Source organism: Tursiops truncatus, chromosome 2 (genome assembly GCF_011762595.2).
Source record: "Tursiops truncatus isolate mTurTru1 chromosome 2, mTurTru1.mat.Y, whole genome shotgun sequence".
Taxonomy (NCBI): Eukaryota; Metazoa; Chordata; class Mammalia; order Artiodactyla; family Delphinidae; genus Tursiops; species Tursiops truncatus.
In genome coordinates this window covers 15491898-15512137 of record NC_047035.1, presented here as the reverse complement: position 1 = coordinate 15512137, position 20240 = coordinate 15491898, and the positions used below count along the sequence as shown (strand labels likewise).

Genomic DNA, 20240 nt, shown 5'->3' with positions numbered 1-20240 from the left:
AAAAAAATATTTTAAAAAGGTGAGTTGACCTTCATTTTACCTGCAAGGAAGTTTAAACTCTTTTATTAGTTTTCTATTGCTGCTCTAACAAGTTTCACAAACGTAGTGGCTTGAAATAAAACCCCCATATTTACCAACTTACAGTTCTGGAAGCCAGAAGTCACGAAATCAAGATGTTGCCAGGGCTGCATTCTTGGAGGCTCTAGGGGAGAATGTTCCTTTTCCAGTTTTTAGAGGCTGCCTGCATTTCTTCACTTGTGGCCCCTTCCTCCATCATCAAGCCCAGCCATTTAGCATCCTTAAATCTCTCTCACCTCTGCTTCCATCATCACATCTCTGCTCAATGTGACCCTCCTGCCTCCCTTGTAGAAAGAAAGACCCTGTGGTTACTTTGGGCCCACATGGATAATCCAGGACAATCTCATCTCAAGAACCCTGATTTAATCACATCTGCAGAGTCCCTTTTGCCATGTAAGATAACATTCACAACTTCAGGGGAATAGAACATGGACATCTTTGGGGGCCCATCAGTCTACCACAATTGTAAATATCATTAACCTAATAAAACTTGCCTAAATAAACCTTAGTGCCTATTAATTGTAGCCTGGTTATGTAATGAATCCCAAGTTGTGGTCTATATTGAACATCTACGGCTTTTTAATAACTAAAGCAGTAGTTCTCCCACTTTAATATATATCAGAATCATCTGGAGACCTTGTTAAGGCAGATTTCTGGGTCCCATGCCCATAGCTTCTGATTCAGAATTTTCAGACCTGGGATGTACTTCAAGAATCTGCATTCTAACAAGTTTCCAATGTTGCTGGTCCAGAAACAACCCCACTAATAAATGAAGTGGACATTCAACCAATAACAGTAAGTTTCACTACAGGGATGATAGTGTGAGGAGCTCTGCCAACCTGCTGGGAAGTACATAAATATTTTTTCTTCAAATATATTAATTGTTCCACAAATGTCCTGATTAATGAAGTTGGCTGTTTTGATAAGATGCATTCTAACTCGTAAGTGATTGATGATGGTGGAGATGTGTGACGACAGACTGACAACTACTAAAAGAAACATCTATTGTCTGGAACATAATTTAAAATAACCCACTGGGGAAATGGGACTAATTATATGCCTCTTTGCGATCAGATCTAAAATTATAAAACAAAACAAACAAACAAAAAAAGCTTTAATTGAACTATTCACACACAAATCATATCTTGCTTCAATATTTATTTTTATGGCAAAAATAGACTATAATATATTCATTTCACATATATTACATTCATTCAAACTTTTTTGCCCATTAAATGTACACACTTTTATAAACCAATGACAGTTTAGAAGATTTAAGCTCTTCTGATTATACATTTTTACATTATTGATCATCAGACAGTAGCACATAAAATTGCTTTTTAAACTAGAAAATACTAGATAACTATGTATACAACCTGATTTCAAAAAGGTAGAATTCCCAGTGCATTGTTTGAATTATAGGGCAACTTTCTGAGGAAATGTATTTCATAAACATTTTCTCCAAATTTTTAAGTTTCTTAGGACTATTAAGTCATATTTACCGTTGGAATTTTTATTTAAATAGACTTGTTATCTAGATATTCATTTTTAAACTATGCTTTGCTAGCATAGGGTAGGGCTTGGGTTGCTTCAGTTTTTAACAAAGAAATATACAACAAATTTATGTTCTGTTGCAGTGTAATTCTTCATCTGAACTAAATAGCATCATTAGAATTCAAAATATCTCCCTCTTTTAAGCACAAAAGAGTGAAACATTAAGGTGTTTTTATAGGAAAATATTTAACATTTGCATGATAAAAACTAAGTGTTTTATATTTTAATATAAAAAATTACTTGAGAATACAGTAAAAAGCAAAAATATATTCTAATGGCCCAATGCCAATCTTTTGAGTAAGGTTTACTGTGCAACCAAGTTTTCTTAAGGCTTAATATTTCTAAAAATATTTTTATCTTTCTCATTTTCAATGTGTTGTTTAGAAACTGAATACACTGATAATTGTGTAATAGCTCAATTCTACAACAAGAAATTAAGCTGCTTACTTTTAATATAGAAATGAAAAAAAATCTAATATGGAGAGTCTAAACTGATACTAACAGAAAATCTTCAAAAACATTAAGAATCATCCCTGTACAATAACTACTTCAACTCCTCTATTGGGTCACAAAACCAAACTATGCAAATAAAACCCACTAGAGCACTACTAATCTAAAAGGTGTCACAAATTATAGCATTTTTTCCTTCTGTTTTTTTATTTCACCTTTTTGTTTTGTGGGCTTAAGATTTTGTATTACTTTTAATCTTGTTTTTATTAAATCTGTCTGGAAATAAGTTTGTCACCTCTGGAGAATATTTACTTTTTATCAGGTTATTTGTTAGACTGAACCAGTGTGGTATTATTCCAGTAAAACTACAAAACCATTAGATCCTTTTAGGACACTTAACTCTAAGATTAAATTACATTTCAATAAATATTACTATAAAGTAAGTAACAAAAGATTTGTCTCATTCAATGGTCCATTACTTTCATGTGATTTCTAATAAATTTCTGGAAAAAAATGTTTGGACAGTCTCACCATTTATGATAGCAGTCTGACCTGCGATACTTGCACTCTTATGAAAAATGAGTAACTGAACTTGTATTTCCCATTTACTTGTTCAGTTTTCCTCAGCTGATAAATGAGCAGGTGGAAGTGAAAAGCCAGTTACCATTAAATCTGTACTAGTCTCATCAACTTACCCCCAAAAATGAGGATCGACAGGTTCATGTTCCGGATAACCCAGATAATCCAAGCTTCTGAATTTCTTTGGTAGCACAGACCTGTTCCTAAGAGTGAATACTGTACAGCTTTTCTTCACCAAGCTTTTAGAGCGTGAATTTAAACTACACAGGAGCACTTAAAATGTCGGTAGTGACAACCAAAATTAAGTACTGGTCTTCATACACAGTTTAAAAACCCCCTACCAGTTCAGTTTAAAATTGCAGATTTATTACACTGGAATCATGTACTGCTATAGCCAGTATGGGTACACTATATTATAGATTCAAAGCCAAAGCATCTTCGAGATTTTAAATGGTCCTTTTATATGACACACCACAGTCATATTTAATGGAAGGAATAATGATCAAAATATCTACCTAATAAGTAATTTTCAAAAATTTGGAACAGTGGGTTAGCCAAACTGTTAGTTCTACAGGTAGTTCAAACAATTACTCCTTTCTTATCACTCATTTATACTTATTTATAATATTAAAGGATAATTTAAAATAAGTATATGGTTACTACCTTTCTTAACCCAGCAACATATTGGACAAAGTTCAGATTTACTCCAGTTTTTTAAAACTAAGTAGTTTCATTTAAACATTTTTGGAAATATGATGTGCAGCCAGGCCCTAATCATATACATGTGACCTAGAGATACTCTTTACATGGGAATATTTGCCTTGGAACTGCTGCTTCCTCAGCTGGGTGCTGCAGACCTTATACTTCCTTCTTGATCCATCTTCTACTTCCCATTTCAGGCCAGTGACAATCCAAAGGTAGATACGTAAACGGAAACAGGAAAGGTACGGGGAGGCATTGCCAATTCATCCTCCTTCACCCCGCCCCGCCTCACAGGCAGTCTCAGAGGCAGCATCCCTGCTCATCTTCATCATATATCCCATGCTGTTCCTTACTCTTCATGTGCCACTCAAGTTTCTGAGGCAAATGATGGGGCGTTAACGTTATGTGGAATTCTCTCATGGAACACTGGATCAATCTGACTCCAGTTGCTTGCTGAGGCCCTGTCCCCACTGCCCAGCAGACCCAGAGAGAATGCTTTGTGCTCTCACCAGCAGGGTGCAGTAGGGAGGAAAGCTGCTGTGTATTTTTCTTAGAGTACGGACGACGGGGAGGTGACCACCACTGTCTACCTTTCAGAGCCCCTGTGGTTTAAATAAGCTTTGGGAGGGCAAACCAAGAAAGTTGATACTGACTTATAGCAACATTTCCCCTTGTAAACAATACTCTCAATAATTTAACATATATCTGACCTTTTAGAGCATTAATTCTTATTTGGGAACTACCTGAACTATATAGAAAACTATGCCACTTTAACAACCCAAGGACCCCTTCAAATGTGTTCTGAAATCCTCTATCCACCCACCCCTAACACATGCAAACCTTAAACAACCAGACTTCCTGATTTTTCCTCATTTTGTATAAGTAATTATAGCTACTTAGGGTAAATGGAGCCCTTATCTCAGGAATTTGAAAAATTCATGTTCTTTCGAGAATTGTTTTCCCAGGCAAATTCCTAAAGTATCTATTCCTCTATTTTTGAAATGTCTATCCCTCAGTTCAAAAAAAGAGCCCCCTCCAATTTAGATTATTTTAATAAACTTTAAACTGGAAAGAGATGGTTTAGCTTATTCCACATGAAATCTTGATGGAAAGCAAATTCCCTAAATTTACATCTAAAAGAATTCCTTTAAAATGTCTGATTTTTTAAATGATTTACAATAAACAGTAATTCTTTATATTTTAATACATGTAAAGTTTCATATTATGTATAATATGGACATTTATATTTTCTTAATGTTGTGAACATTAACTTATCAACCCATTTAACCCATTATCTTTCTGGGAATTTCTAAGGAAGCACAGCTTCTGTTTTAATCCTGCCAAAATGTTTTAAAGGCTAAATTCTAGGGTTTTCTGAATATTTCACAGTAGATGTTCCAGAAGAATATATGTAATAATGATTGCAATTAACATTTCAAATCATACTCTAAAATGAATACTTCCTGTGTTCAAAACTACCAACTAGAGTATTTTATCAAAAGAGTCCACTAATCAGGAAAACTGATGCCAGAGATGCCAACAATGATCAGTGGAAAACACTGGTTTATAACCTACTTTTTGTGAAAATGTATATTTGGGTAATGTTGATATGAAATTAAGAATATCAACGAACTAAAAGACACTAAAATACTGAAGCACTGTGTAAGTCTGGCAGACAGAACATCCTCAACTCAGACATAGTTGAGCCTATGGAAACCTCATTGTTCTACAGTTTGCTCTTGAAAATCACATTACTTCAAAGTCTAGTAATGTAGATTTATTTTTATTCAGAAATACTTTCATATTCACTAACTGTTAATTAAAAGTTTAAAAATTCAAAAGGGACACAAAAAAATTACATGGGTCTTAAAGCTATGACAAACATGCAAGTTTTAAGAGTGACATTTACACAGTGTAATTTAGCCCTCATAAGTAATTTTCTTATAATCAAATTATTACAACAGGAACACAAACATACCATATATTACTCTTTAGATTTTGTTTTACAGTATGTTCTTGTCAATGGGACACTTCAAAATGTTTAAACCTGACAGAAAAGCATTTTTTAAAAAACGTACCATAGAAGAAAAAAAGCATCAGAAGTACTCTACATGGTGTGGAGATGGGAAATATTACAATAAAAAACTCTTATTCCATTCTCCTGAGGAGCTCTTCCTGAATATTTGCACTTGGGTCTATTGTTCTTTAAACAATTCTAGATTTAAGATCAATTCTTTGTTCCCAAGTGAGAAACATGCCCACTTTCAATATTCATTTTCATCAATACCGTCTGAATTTTCCTCTCAGGTGGTTGGTTTCTGGGTCAGAGTTCGGCAGATACACACACTGTATAAAGGAAATCCTGATTTACAGCTAATGACACACACTTAGCGGTGACAATAATGAGTTAAACTGCTTTAGGAGTTAACACGGGAATCAGAACTATCCCTAGGATATTGTAATTTGGGGAAATAATCCTGGATTTGACATTTCAGAAACTCTATGTTGTGGAGACGCAGCCTCAAGAAGGAAGAAAGAGATGGCTGCTCAGCTAAACGGACCAGCTCGTCCTTCCTTACCTCTTCAGCTCCCATGTGACCAGGCCATGCCAGCCTGGCCTGGTCCTACCCCCTGGGATGCGCCTACATGGGACTGGGGGGAGCAGAGCTAAAGTTGACCTCAGGTGTGAAGTTAAAGGATTAAGGAGCCAAAGTTCCGGTACATCTTGAACACCACAGTCATCTCTGGGGGCCCCGCAAGTCTGGGCCGTGGTTTTGGGAGATGAGGTAAGACTATTACTAACACTTCCCTTCTTTCAACAAAAAGAAAATAAAGCCTCTTCAAGGCTTCTTTTTTTTTCCGGTACGTGGGCCTCTCACTGTTGCGGCCTCTCCCGCTGCGGAGCACAGGCTCCGGATGCGCAGGCTCAGCGGCCATGGCTCACAGGCCCAGCCGCTCCGCGGCATGTGGGATCTTCCCGGACCGGGGCACGAACCTGTGTCCCCTGCATCGGCAGGAGGACTCTCAACCACTGCACCACCAGGGAAGCCCCAAGGCTTCTTTTAATCATCACATAAACCTGATTTGTCAAAAAAAAGAAGAGAGGTGCAGGTGGAAGAACTTCAAGGAAACAGAGCGAGTCACTGCCAGTGATGGGCCCTGAATTTCCTGGGGATACCTTCCTCGGGAGGTCAGCCCCCAGACTCTTCCCAAGCCCCCCACTCTCCATGCCAGCATCTCAGTCTGAGTATATAACACTGCATTTTCTGTAAAGACAAAGGCAGCTTGCATTTACCATCTTGCATGTACACTGCACTTACTCTTGTCCTAGTCATCCTACATACTCATTCCTGATCTCTTCCAAAACACTTTCAATATGTCCGTGGTTACTGTTTCACCTATAAAGCAACACATATATTAAAAACTCAGATTTATTGTTTTCAACAACAAAAAGTGCTTAAAACCATCTTATGCAACTGTTTTTCACTTCATTTTCAACCAATAAAATCAAACTCATTTGGGTTTATGAATAATACTGAAAAAAATAGTGAATCTGATTATTTTCATACATTTTAAATAATGTGCCTTCATTCCCAACTTTAACGTACATTAACTGACTCATCTCAGTACCTTAATGAGCTGAACTCTTGTTTAGAAAATACAGAAGGTACAAATATATAGAATTTTTAGGATAAAAAATTTTCTGAATATAAAAATGTTTTCTATGTTTCAAAATAACACTTTTAGATTCTTCTTGTAGCTTGGGGTTTGGTAACTACATTGTTAAGTACCCAAGATTTTTTTAAAATAACAAAAGATAATAACATAGTTTTAAATACAAAGTTATATAGGAACTACTCACATCTGTGGATCATCCCCATGGAAAGTTCAGTTTCTTAATAAGAAAACCCCAAATATTTTAGTCATAAAATAAAATTCCATTATCAAAAACTAGTTTAAGATAGAAACCTATACGCCTTAGTGATTGCCAGAATTGCCCAGCGTAGCTTCAGCGAAATAGAGAATTATCTAGAAAATACAATCTCCAAATGTGTGCAAGCACTGCAAATCGGACAGATCAGAGCAGGGCAACGCCCTCAGAACCAAGTCCTTCCTCTTCGGCATCTTTCCCAGGTTAAACCCCCTCTTCAGCCTTGTGCTCTGCATACTTCCTTCCATGTGCCACCATGCATCCCGTCACTTACGTCCTGATGTAGCATTCCGCGTGCACCGAGTGGAGGAGAGAGCATGAGTTCGGCAAGCACTTTTTTTTTCCGCTGTAAACGCTTCACATGATCGGGTCCCCGTAGGAAGTTGTGGGAGCTTATATGAGCCTTGAGCTTTTCAGGAACTGAATGAGAACTCGGTATACGAAAGTGTACTGGCAGAGGGTCTGCACCATCATCATTCTCTGTTGCCTCAGCATGTCCAGCACCCGTGGGATGTCCAGCACCTAGATTGAGAGAAGTAGTGATGAGGGTAATGCACACCCTGAGGGGGGGAGCGAGCGTCCTAGCAGAAATGTGGCTTCAATCAGAGCATTAGCATCTTCAATAGAGAATCCCCGAGGACGTTTGTTCAGAAAGAGCTGTCAGGTCACTAGGTCCCTCTCCTCCCTGGCCTTGTGCCCAGCCCACCTCTTCCCTCATCAGCAGGGGAAATAAGCACCTCGTTGTGTTCCAGACAGGCAATCATGATCTCTGACAAAATAACGACGCCAGTCCGTCCCACGCCAGCGCTGCAGTGGACCAGTAACGGAGGGTTGGGGCTTTTTGGTTCACTTGTACTATTTGTATGGCGTCGAACAGACTGGATCTCTTCAAGGTATGCTGTGAAATATCAATGAAACAGAAAAATACAAAGGGATTAAGGCCTATCAAATTGACAATTTTCAGATCATCTCCACTGACTGAGAAAACTCCAGATACAGAGCACCAGGTGCCAATTAACCAACCCCAACTATTAACTGACAGTGTGATCTTGGGCAAGTCCCTGACTCCTCCTGGGCTTCCGTTTTCTCATCTACAAAATGAAAAGGAGGAGAAACTCTCTAGGAGTCAGTAATGGCATTCTACTCATTACCAAATTACACTTTAAAACCTCTTCTGTTAAGCCTCCCCTAAACACTTGAAATTTTTATTTTAAAACAAGCCCACAGCTTACATGGGACAACATAAAGGAAATACAGGAAATGTTTCAGGAGCTTAAGTCTTCCTCTCTGTGGTGGATTTAACAGCTCTGGCAAAGGCTGTGCTGGGAATGAAGATCCTTACATAAAAATCCCTTGAGGTCCTCTGGACAGCCATGCTCAGGCCAGTCTGTGTACTGGAGATGCCACACCGTCCTCTCCTGCCCCGTGAGAAGGTGCTTCATCTTCAAGCCCGTGGTGGCATAGCAGCCAGAGTCTGTGCGGAACCGGGTGGTGATCTTAAACCTTCCATAGGTGACAGTGTTGTGCCTGGAACCAAGGCGTGGCCAATACCTAAAGCTCTTCTCCCTTCCACCCTCCTGTTAGAGACAAGTGCAGTTAAAACACAATACAAGAGCCAGCAAAGGATGCCCCTCACAGAGAGCATGTCTGAAACTCAGAACTGCAACCTTACCCTGCCCTTTTTTCTAAAAGTCAAGATTACACATGATCAACATAAACTGTTTTTCTGAGGCTGAGAAAATCAATTAAGAGAAATGAGTACTTACCTCTTCTGCTGTCACCATTGCTATAATTGCAATTCCCTGTTCCCACACCATCTGCCAAAAGTCCTGACAGGTATTTTGTAATGGTCCCTGAGTGGCAATATAATCCCATTCAATTCCACTGACAGAGACCTGAAATTAGAAAAGGTTTTAAAAGAAATTAATATGTATGTGTATAATACATGTATATACATTTGTTCATGGTAACATGAAAAAAGCAAACTGAAATATTCAGCAGAATAAAGAAAGACTTTTATCTTATTCTTTTTCCTTATTAGTGCCATTTCCATTACTGATATCTTTATAAACGTATGCGCTATGAATTCACATAATATCTATGTGACCTAGGGCAATTTCCTTAAGCTCTCCAAATTTCAACTTTCATCTATACAACAAAAATATTCCCTACCCTCATGTTGTCAGGATTAAGCGAGCCAATATGTATGGTGCCCTGCACATAATAGGTTCTTAATAAATTATTGTTATTGCTGCTGTTAGGTTCTTCTCATAAAAATAATATCAACGTCATCATATCCCAAATCTCAAACACAATTTTCCCTCGTGAAGTACTACACACATTGGATCAAGTACTAGCAATTGAGTCAAAACCTAAGTTAAACATCAAATTTCTAGGGGAAAAAAGTCTTCCTGCCTAAGGAGTTCACCTCTGAACTTCTGAGTCAGGATCACCCTCCATACTAAATTTCCACTTAGGATTTAACCTCCTTGAAAACAGTCTAATGTAATAATTACAGGATTTGTAGTCAGGAAATCTGGGTTAAATCTCGGCTCCCCCACTGCTGAGTGACGACCATAACCGCTTTCCGAGTGCCCCGAGTGTAAACCCTGGGCCACGCACCCTTTCCACTCATGCCCCCATTTAAGGCTGCAGCCTGAGTCACACCCCCATCCTCCCACTGGGCCCGTGGTGGGTGACCAGGCACCACAGCGAACAAGAACCAGGGAGGAAGGATCTGATGGGGAGCAAAATGGGGGAGGTCTGCACTTCCTTATTCAGAGATAAGTACAACGAGGTCCCACACTGCTAAGTGGTCGATCCACGAATTCTGAAGTCAGACTCCTTCCACTGTTCTTCGGGCTGTCTCTGAAGATTCTGAAATACCACCACAGAACCACAATGTTATTCAACCCTCATCCACCCAGTCATGGGAGACTGGCTCAGCTATTCCAAAGAGATGCTCAGTTTTTAAATAACTTATGCCCATGTTTAAAAAGCTTGTGCACAAATTCCCAAAGACCATCAAGGGCTTTCACAGGCAGACTGCTGGGCCTCTACAAAGTCTTAAGTGTGAAACGGCTCTCATCAAACATCACTTGCAAACTAAGTAAAATGTGGGAAAGAAGGAAAATAACACCTGCCCATAGACACTTACTCATTCACTCACTATAAGGAAATTTCTTCTTCCCGAAACAACGAACTGACTCTCCAGCCAGCATGGAGAAGACAGAGCATCTGGCTTTTCTCACCTTCCTGTTGTGAATCATCACTTTTTCCATTTTAATGGGTGTAACGTTACCCCAGTTAAACGGCATTATACTGTTTACAGGGAAAAAGCAGCACTGCTTAAGAACAAAATAATGTTTAAAAATGATTAAAAGAGGGACCTCCCTGGTGGCACAGTGGTTAAGAATCCGCCTGCCAATGCAGGGGACATGGGTTTGATCCCTGGTCCAGGAAGATCCCATATGCTGTGGAGCAACTAAGCCCATGCGCCACAACTACTGAGCCTGTGCTCTAGAGCCCACGTGCCACAACTACTGTAGCCCGCACGCCTAGAGCCTTTGCTCTGCAACGAGAAGCCACCGCAATGAGAAGCCCGCGCACCACAACGAAGAGTAGCCCCCGCTCGCCGCAACTAGAGAAAAGCCTGTGCGCAGCAACGAGGACCCAACACAGCCAAAAATAAACTAATTAATTTTAAGAAATTGTTCTTATAAAATATTTAATGGCTACAAAAGAAAATAAATGATTAAGAGGGACTTCCCTGGTTGTCCAGTGGTAAAGAATCCGCCTTCCAATGCAGGGGACGCGGGCTTGATCCCTGGTCGGGGAACTAAGATCCCATATGCTGCAGGGCAACTAAGCCCACGCGCCACAACTACAGAGCCCACACGCCCTGGAGCTTATGCACCACAACTAGAGAAGAGAAAACCTGCACGCCACCAACTAGAGAGAAGCCCATGCGCCACAATGAAGAGCCGGCGCACCACAACAAAAGATCCCGCATGCCTCAACGAAGATCTCTCGTGCCGCAACTAAGACCCGACGTGGCCTAAAAAATAAAAATAAATAAATTAATAAATTTAAAACTGGGAGAATGCTAGAAAGGCTGGAGGCACGGAAGTACTTAAACTTGTAACAATCTTAAAAAAAAATGACTAAGAGAGTATGCAAAGAGTGCAGATGGTACCACCATAAGGAAAAGCTTTGGTAAACACCAGACACTTCTTTTACATAAAAATGCATGTAGGTATGTGATAAGGGAAAACTAGCAATTCAGTTGCACTTGAGAGAATTTATGAGCTATAAAGAGGTCCTCAGATTTAGAAGCACAAAGTTCTCAAGTCAGACAAATGAGTGGTCCTGGAGTCCTGGTAACAATGCTGGGCGCAGAGGGATCAAACACTGTGTGTCCAGCTTTGGTGTATGGATTTCCCAACTTACAGTACAGTTTGTCCCAACGATTCAAAACTAGGATGTTTTTAGAAAACAGACATGAATACAATTCTTACCATTCTCCTAATTTAACTGGAAACTTCACATCTTGTGTATCACTCTAAGCATTCCCCTCACCTTAATATGTGACGCGTTGATGTAACCGGTATTGTTTTCTTTGGTTGGGACCAGTTCCACTCTGGCGTCGTCATAGGGAAGAACATCTTGGAACCGATTTCTTTCTGCATTTTCAGGGAGTCGTGCTGTTGAGCACTCCCCATCAACGAGCCGCTTTTTAAGAATTCTTTCATATTCTGTGAATACCATTCCTTGTTCTAACCGCTGTTCCAGAATTTTACACTGAAAAATAGAAAGTGAGGAATAATATGAATACAGTCCCATGCCACAGCTGCATTTTGACCGTACACTTGAAATCTCATTTTCTTTTTCAAGTCCAGTATTACCCAATATTGAAAATTCTAGATGAAACCAAAGTTAAATTTAACAAGTCATAACAACAAAAGAACAAATGAAATAATCTTATTGGTGAGAAACATGATGCAAAGTTCTGTGTAAACTTGGCCTAAAACAATTCGTTGAATTCATCTTCTCTAAATCTACAGTCAATTATGTGACTCCCTAAGAATGGAAAATTCTCCTGGAGAACAGTAAATCCTGAAGTAGGATAATCAATTCCAACCTCTATGAACAAATGCTGCAATTTTATAATATATATAAAAAACACAAAATATTATTGGAAACTATCTCCAGGATCCAGTTGTAAGCAAATTAATTTCTGCTTAGCATAATTCATGCCTGTCTAATTTTGATATAATAGAACCTCATAGCAAATACATCTCAGTCACAAAGTTTTGAAAAATTCAGTAACCGTTCACTGTTAAGTTTTCGATGTAATGAAAGCAGTCGATATCTGCTTTCCTTCCTATGTGTACGCATTTGCACATTTCCTCTAACTTCATGGCCAGAAGAAGGTAAAGAACAGTATTCAGAAACGAACAGACAAAAATCAACATTTAGCCTGAAATTATCTATTAAGACGTTAGCTATAAATTTGCCCCAGTTTTGAAGGCCAGATGACAAAATTCCTAACACTCATTTATAATTATCAAATGTGTTAGAAAATTCAGTAAAATCTCAAGAAGGCAGTTCTGCAACACTGTATCAGCTGTTCCAGGGCAGGCGTGCAGACCCGTGGTCTGGTACGTACCCTCTCATCATTCGTGGCTCTGGCAGGCACCTCCTTTCCTTCATCAGGCAGAGGCAGTCGAGACAGGGAGAGTCCATTTAGGGCAGCCAGTTTGAGAGGACCAATTTTTTTTGCATCTACTCGGCTCTTTTTCATTCCCTACAAAAATATTTATATGTATATATCAAATATACACAAATACAATCCCTTTGAAAAGAGATTTCAATGGACTGAAGACAGTTAACAGAGGGTGGGTTCTCCTAAACCAACAACCACAGGAGAGCTTACATTCCACACACACACACACACGTTTGTTTCACAAAGATTAGGAGGAAGACATTCCTTTTAAGGCCAAAGCCCTGATAAGTCTTCCAGATATAAGGTTTTGAAATGCAACTGGTTTCAGGGCTCTGTTGTAATGAAAGGTGAGGCTCCAAGCAGACAGCATTCCTTCACAGGACTCCTCCTCCTATCAAACCGTGACACACACACAAATCAGCTGCAATCCACAAAGAGGGTTTTAAATGCAGTCACCTCATTGCAATAAGCTTTTATACATTTTAAAAAAATACCAATTTGTTCTTTTTCAATGTCTTCTCTGGTGGCTCTGTTGTATTCTACATTCTGTTGCAGACTTGTGTGACCTGGGTTAGCTCACCACACCTCTGGTAAATGCAGTTAGAACCACCACATTTTTAAATGAGGAGAACATCATTATACCAAGAGAGGGTACAAGAGAGGGCACAGACGGAATTCTGTCTCCTGAAAACTGGTGTTTCCTAAAGTTATTATTAAAGCCAATGATTTTGCTCTCCGAGGCAAACGAGCCCAGGAATGCCAAGTCTTCTTCAATAGTCTACACCTCCTTGGAAGCCATCGTAATTATCACGACTGTAGCCCTAATTTGACAGAAATGGTTTTCTCAGTTCTATCTCATAAATGAAATCAGCAGTTCTCTTCTGTCTCATAAATAAAATCAACTTTACTGCAGCTCTGTCAGCCTTGGAGAGAGGGAGGCTACACAGACTAAAAGGTTCCTGCTTAGGCTAAAATGTCATGATTCTCATGTGTGCAGAAAACAGTGGCGTGCAGAAAGCAGGTAAATGTTTAACAATGGACTTTGTGGCAGGAGAGTGGGAACAGTTCTGATGTGTGAAGTTTGCCAGGTTCCACGGTACAAATACTCCCATCACAGCTAATTTCAATCTGCCAGTGGAACATCAGAGGCCTCACAAGAGCCTGAAAATTTAACACTCAGCTCCCACCAGCCAGCAGAGGTGGCTCCAGCACTGCTTGGCCTGAAAATGACTCAAAAGGCCCCAGCACACGTGTGCTGGATGATTGGTAAGGTCAGTTCTAAAGCCAGTATTTTTTTTTAATTTTTTTAAAAATTTATTTTATTTTATTTTATTTATTTTTGGCTGTGCTGGGTCTTCATTGCTGCGCATGGGCTTTTTCTAGTTGCAGTGAGCGGGGGCTACTCTTCGTTGTGGTGCGCTGGCCTCTCATTGTGGTGGCTTCCCTTGTCGCGGAGCACGGGCTGTAGGTGCGCAGGCTTCAGCAGCTGTGGCTTGCAGGCTCTAGAGTGCAGTAGTTGTGGCGCATGGGCTTAGTTGCTCCACAGCATGTGGGATTTTCCCGGACCAGGGCTTGAACCCGTGTCCCCTGCATTGGCAGGCAGATTCCTAACCACTGCACCACCAGGGAAGCCCCAAAGCCAGTATTTGAAGAAAGGGTCTTATAGTCAAAACTCACTTCAAATACCCCTTACTTAGCCCTCAGAGTACAAGAGCATGGTTTCAAATGTACATAAGACTAAGGGTGAAACAAAAACTCCTTATGCAGATGCACAAGCACTCAAACCAGTCTACCTTTTCCAGATAGCAATCAAGTCGCCATAGGTGGAGATGGGTGGAGAATTCTAAAATGTTCCTGCTTCTCTGCAATTTATTTCACTGTTTTTAATACTAAACCTCTAGAACCATAATTCATATTAGTATATTCGCTTGCTGTAACAATTAAAATAATGGCCACCCTGAGTTACTATGAAGGGGGTCAGAGGATTAGCAGGGGGTTGGACTCTTCAGCTCTTGGGAAGCCAGTAAGTTAAATGTATGATGCCACCTCACAGTAATAAGTTAAACTTGACTGAGCATTTTCCCCCAACTCTCTGGGGTCATCTCGGTTACAAATGAGAAAATGGGAGTCAGAGAGATTAAGTTGTTTGCCCAGTGTCACACAGCTGCCTCTTTACACATGGCACATAGGGTCAACACAATGAAAACCGTGCATTAAAATCAGTTATGCTGCATCATAGAATTTAGAAAGCACTTTTCATGCCTAACCCTATGTGGGACCTAACACAACGCCACAGCAGACAGAGGAGGGGTGACCGTCCTGTGTTACGGATGGAGAAGCTGAGGCCCTGGTGTGTGAAGGGCCCGGCCCACTGGGCAGAGAACTAATGAACGGCAGGTTCTAGACTCAGACCCAAGTTTTCCACTCTTAGGTCCTGTACCTTTTCCTGGGCCACAGCTGCCATTCACATTCCTTAAGTAGGGAGATCCCTTATGCGAAAAGAAGGGGTAAAAAAGGATAATCCAATCACATAATCTCACTAATACTATAGGTCTAGAAGTCAATGAGGGGGAAATTTTGTATTTTTAGAGAACCAAACCGATAAAAGTCCTCAGATTTAGCAGAATTCGCTGGGCCGTTCAAAACTACAGGGACAATAGCCTTGAACACTGGACTCTACTCAAAACAAGTATCATTCGGGGAAAGACTCAGGTCACACATAAAAACTATGTTCATGATGTAATCAGTGAAGAGTGTCAACTATGAGAGGGCCCCGTCCAGCTGGCTCAGGACTCAGGCAGTTACTTCGGGAGACACGTCCACACCCTGTCCTGCCCTGAATCACTGATTGTGAGCCCATGCCCTCCGCTTCAGCCGACCTGAGACACTGGCCTTTACTGTCAGACAGATGAGTAAGAATGTACTCCCAAGAAAAATTTAAAATAAATTTACAATTCCAACCCATTAAAAGAAAACACGTTTAAATTCACGGCACTACTGTAAGTAGTTTGAGCCTGTGTATACTGATCTATTTCATAACCACTATAATATTGTGTGAACTTTCCTCCTGCTTATGAAGATGTTTGTAGCATCTTAGAAGATCTAATAATACACTAGGGCAGAACCACATTTGTGACGCGCCCTCAGGTCTGAATATGCCCACCAGCAAAAATGGGGGGAGGAGTCCCTAGCTGCCAGGACACTGGGAGCAACTGGGAGACAGAATGCATAGGCTAATTAATCACTTTCACTTGGCAGGAGCGCAGGGCACAGGGAATGGAGCCCTGGGCAAGGAGGAGCCTGAGCAAGGAAGCCAGATGACTCAGAGTGGACACGCTGACATGACAATGCCACAGATGCCTGGGCAAAGCTGAGGAACTCAGAGTTAAAAGGTTTCAGTGGAAAGACAGAGAACAGCAAAGCTTAGACAAGCAATTATTACTTAATAAAATATATTACTTCGATGCAGAACAATGTAGAAGATAGGAGAACCAGTTGCGGAGATAAATATGGGTTTAAAATTTCAGTTCGGTCACTCATTAGCTGTGTGACCTTGGGAAAGTTACTTAATATCTCAGAGTCTATTTTCTCATCTGTAGAAACAATAGGCCTGTTGTAAACTGGACATGGTAAAGCAGATGGCCTGCTCAGCACATGGTAAATGCTCTGGGAATGGCAGCTAGAGATGATGTTATGCTCTTTTATATTTTGCCTCAAGTAGATAAAAAGTGCTTAAACCACGGTTATTTATCATCCTGAATATTAAGGAGCTGCATTTTCTACAAGGGACCTTCCTTGGGTTCTCAGTTCACTCAGTCTCTCTTTTAAAGAGACCTGGAGGTAGGAATGTAAATTGGTGCAGCCACTATGGAGAACAGTATGGAGGTTCCTTAAAAAACTACAAATAGAACTACCATATGACCCAGCAGTCCCACTACTGGGCACATACCCTGAGAAAACCATAATTCAAAAAGAGTCATGTACCACAATGTTTACTGCAGCACTATTTACAATAGCCAGGACATGGCAGCAACCTAAGTGTCCATCAACAGATGAATGGATAAAGAAGATGTGGCACATATGTACAATGGAATATTACTCAGCCATAAAAAGGAACAAAATTGAATTATTTGTAATGAGATGGATGGACCTAGAGTCTGTCATACAGAGTGAAGTAAGTCAGAAAGAGAAAAACAAATACCATATGCTAACACACATATATGGAAACTAAAAAAATGGTACTGATGAACCTAGTGGCAGGGCAGGAATAAAGATGCAGACGTAGAGAACACACTTGAGGACATGGGGTGGGGGAGGGGGAAGGGGAAGCTGGGACGAAGTGAGAGAGTGGCATGGACATATATACACTACCAAATATAACAGGGATTTCTAGTGGGAAGCAGCCGCATAGCACAGAGAGATCAGCTCGGTGCTTTGTGACCACCTAGAGGGGTGGGATAGGGAGGTTCAAGAGGGAGGGGATATGGGGAATATGTATACTTACAGCTGATTCACTTTGTTGTACAGCAGAAACTAACACAATATTGTTAAGCAATTATACTCCAATAAAGATATAAAGAATAAATAAAGAGACCTGGAGCTCTTGGGTTTTTTGTCTTGACAAAGTGCCACCTTCCAGCTCCAGAATCACCCTCCAGCTCTCAGAGGTCACAGCCCAGCAGTTCAAGCTGTACCCACACAGACTGCGACATAAGGAATACATTAGGGACACTTCGGGGAATGCTTCCCTCAGACCCCAAACAAGCAAACTGAACGAGAGCAGCCCTAGACCCTGCACCACAGCGGGGTATTTTTACGGGTGGCTGACAAAGCAATCCTGGCTAAAGTCGTGAAACTTTTACTCCCTTTTCCATCACACTGCATTACTAAAACTTCCCATTCATTCTTTCTCTTCCATTCCACAGAGCCTCCTACATTTACCTTTCACTTCACCTAAGTTATTACCTCCAGCAAAACCACGAAAATTCTAATCCCTCCCCATTATTTCCAGAGATACTCAAACTCAAAGTATTACAAATAAGACAAAAACTGGGCAAAATATGTGTTGGCTTGGGGGGGGGGGGGAGTTGAAACAACTTAAAAGGAAAAAGGCTGAAAAACATCAGAAGTAATGAGTGAAAGAAAAGATGGATAGAGGGCAGAAGGCATTGAGAAAAGTCAGGTGTACAGGGCATCGTGCTGGGTTGGGTGACCCCGCCAACCCCCGCCCCCCACCCCGCACACTGAACGGCTCACCCCTAACGGCGGAAGCCCTTCAACGACATTCTTCTTTCCGGAGAGGAGATCTGACACCGGCCTCTTCTTCAGGGAGTCCCTCCTGGCGCGGTACCTCCCGGACGTGGTGAGGTCGGACTCGGACATGGAGGGCGTCAGCAGCCCGTCCCTCCTGGGCCGCGGGCCTTCCCCGGGCGTGGGAACTGGGCTGCCGGCCCTCCCCTTTCTCTCGGCCTCAATGACGTGGGCCTTGGGCTCAAGGCTGTGCGTGGGGCCGGCGGCCGGGGGTCCGGGCGTGTGGGGGCCGCTCCGCGGGGCTTGCTGGGAGTAGCTGCCCCGGGGCGCCCGCACCTGCGCCCCGCGCCCCTCCTCCAAGTCCTCCTCCTCCTCCTCGCTGCTGTGTATCAGCATGGTGGCGTCTGAAAGGGACTTTTTGTGACCGTATCTGCTCTGCTGCTCATCGTCCTCTTCTCGCTTTGTCCTTTCAGTGACGACGTTTGGCTGGGAGCCCGCGGAGACGGCCCGCGGAGCCACGTCCGCCGCTGACGCCGACATGGTCCTCTCCTTGAGCCGCAGGCCCTCAAAGCCGTGGGTCAGCCCGGCGATCTCAATGCTGTTCCTCTTCTGGAGATGGGCGTGCCGGGCTGAGGTCAGGGGCTCGCTGACCTCCTGCAGGGAATGCGCCACCGGCAAGCTGTCCTCCTGGAACGTCTGGACAGAGTGATGGACCCGCCGGGTGATGAGATCGGGGTTGCTGCTGCTGATGTAGAGGTGGCGGGACAGGTCAGGGGTGCTGTTGGCGGGCCTGGGGTACGGGTAGGGGGGCGGCGGGCGGTACACCTGCGTCCTCATGATGTTGGGGGCTGGGTAGTCCCGGGCCTGGAGCTGCACGTTGGTCAGCTCGGGCACGCTGACGGCACCCACCACCGGCCGCCTCTCTGCGGGGTATGGGTAAGGGGCCTGGCTGTGGAAACTGTAATTCAGGTTGAACGGGTAGTGGGCCGACGGGGGGGAGCTGAAGTGCGCGTGCTCCCGGATCTCGGGCTGGCTGTAGACCAGCGCATCGGGCCTGCTGTACGCGTACGAGCTGCCGATGTTGAGGTTTCTCAGCGAGTGGCTCTGCCTCTCGGCGGGCGCCAGGCCTCTGTGGAGCTGCTTCATCACCGTCTCATAGTCGGGGGTCGGGCGGTAGGACGGGGGGATCAGGGCGCTGTGCCGGTGCGATGGGACGTAGTCAGGCCTCATGATGTCACTCCCGGTGATGCTTGGGTTCGAGGACATGGGTGAGGGCTGCAAGTAGGGCTGGGGGTTATTTAAGGAGCTGGTGCTGTGTGCACTGTAGACACTGCCGTTGCGGAGGCGACCACTCAGGTCAATCTGGGCTCGATCCAAACTTGTCTGAGAGTGACAGTAGTATCCATTCTGGTTGGTCACAAACAGGTTATCTGGGGGGAAAAACAAAACATTTAAAATGTATATTTTAGGGCTTCCCTGGTGGCGCAGCGGTTGAGAGTCTGCCTGCCGATGCAGGGGACACAGGTTCGTGCCCCGGTCCGGGAAGATCCCACATGCCAAGGAGCGGCTGGGCCCGTGAGCCATGGCCGCTGAGCCTGCGCGTCCAGAGGCTGTGCTCCGCAACAGGAGAGGCCACAACAGTGAGAGGCCCGCGTACCGCAAAAAAAAAAAATGTATATTTTAAAATGAGATTTTCTGAATGTACAAAAGTGGATCAATTACTCTAGACAAATACTGAGACAGGCCCCGAACGTTGATGACATTCTCAGCGTACCTCATGAAACTCCACCCTGAAGTGACCTGGCTCTAGCCACAGCTCTGAGTGACCCTGGACAGGGGGTTTCTGGGAGCCTCGCCTCCTCATCTAGAGAATGGGGATGGCCCTGCCTACTCTAAGGGTGGTATCCAGGATTTGACACCCAATAAAGAGCAGCCAAATCTAAGTCCAATATTGAGAGTACAACTGTGCCA

General features: G+C 42.5%; 1 protein-coding gene across 14 annotated transcripts in view; it reads right to left on the bottom strand.

Annotated features, from left to right (window-relative positions):
* PTPN21 (protein tyrosine phosphatase non-receptor type 21) overlaps positions 1–20240 on the bottom strand; it is a 90338-nt gene that overhangs the window by 17598 nt on the left and 52500 nt on the right. For 4 of the 14 annotated variants that reach the window (XR_012329878.1, XR_012329880.1, XR_012329879.1 and 1 more), the window contains exons 13-20: positions 18276–19699; positions 12963–13100; positions 11873–12094; positions 9061–9189; positions 8637–8871; positions 8032–8192; positions 6684–7816; positions 143–362 (exon numbers count right to left, since the gene is read on the bottom strand). Coding sequence is in view for 5 of the 14 variants with exons in the window: in XM_019919552.3 (XP_019775111.1) it covers positions 7688–7816; positions 8032–8192; positions 8637–8871; positions 9061–9189; positions 11873–12094; positions 12963–13100; positions 18276–19699 (2438 nt within the window). In the remaining 9 variants the exon portion in view is untranslated. Of the gene's footprint in view, positions 1–142; positions 363–1221; positions 7817–8031; positions 8193–8636; positions 8872–9060; positions 9190–10154; positions 10172–10982; positions 11352–11872; positions 12095–12962; positions 13101–18275; positions 19700–20240 lie in introns of those variants that run through there. The other 10 variants (XM_019919552.3, XM_019919559.3, XM_019919564.3 and 7 more) reach the window with 8 other exon arrangements.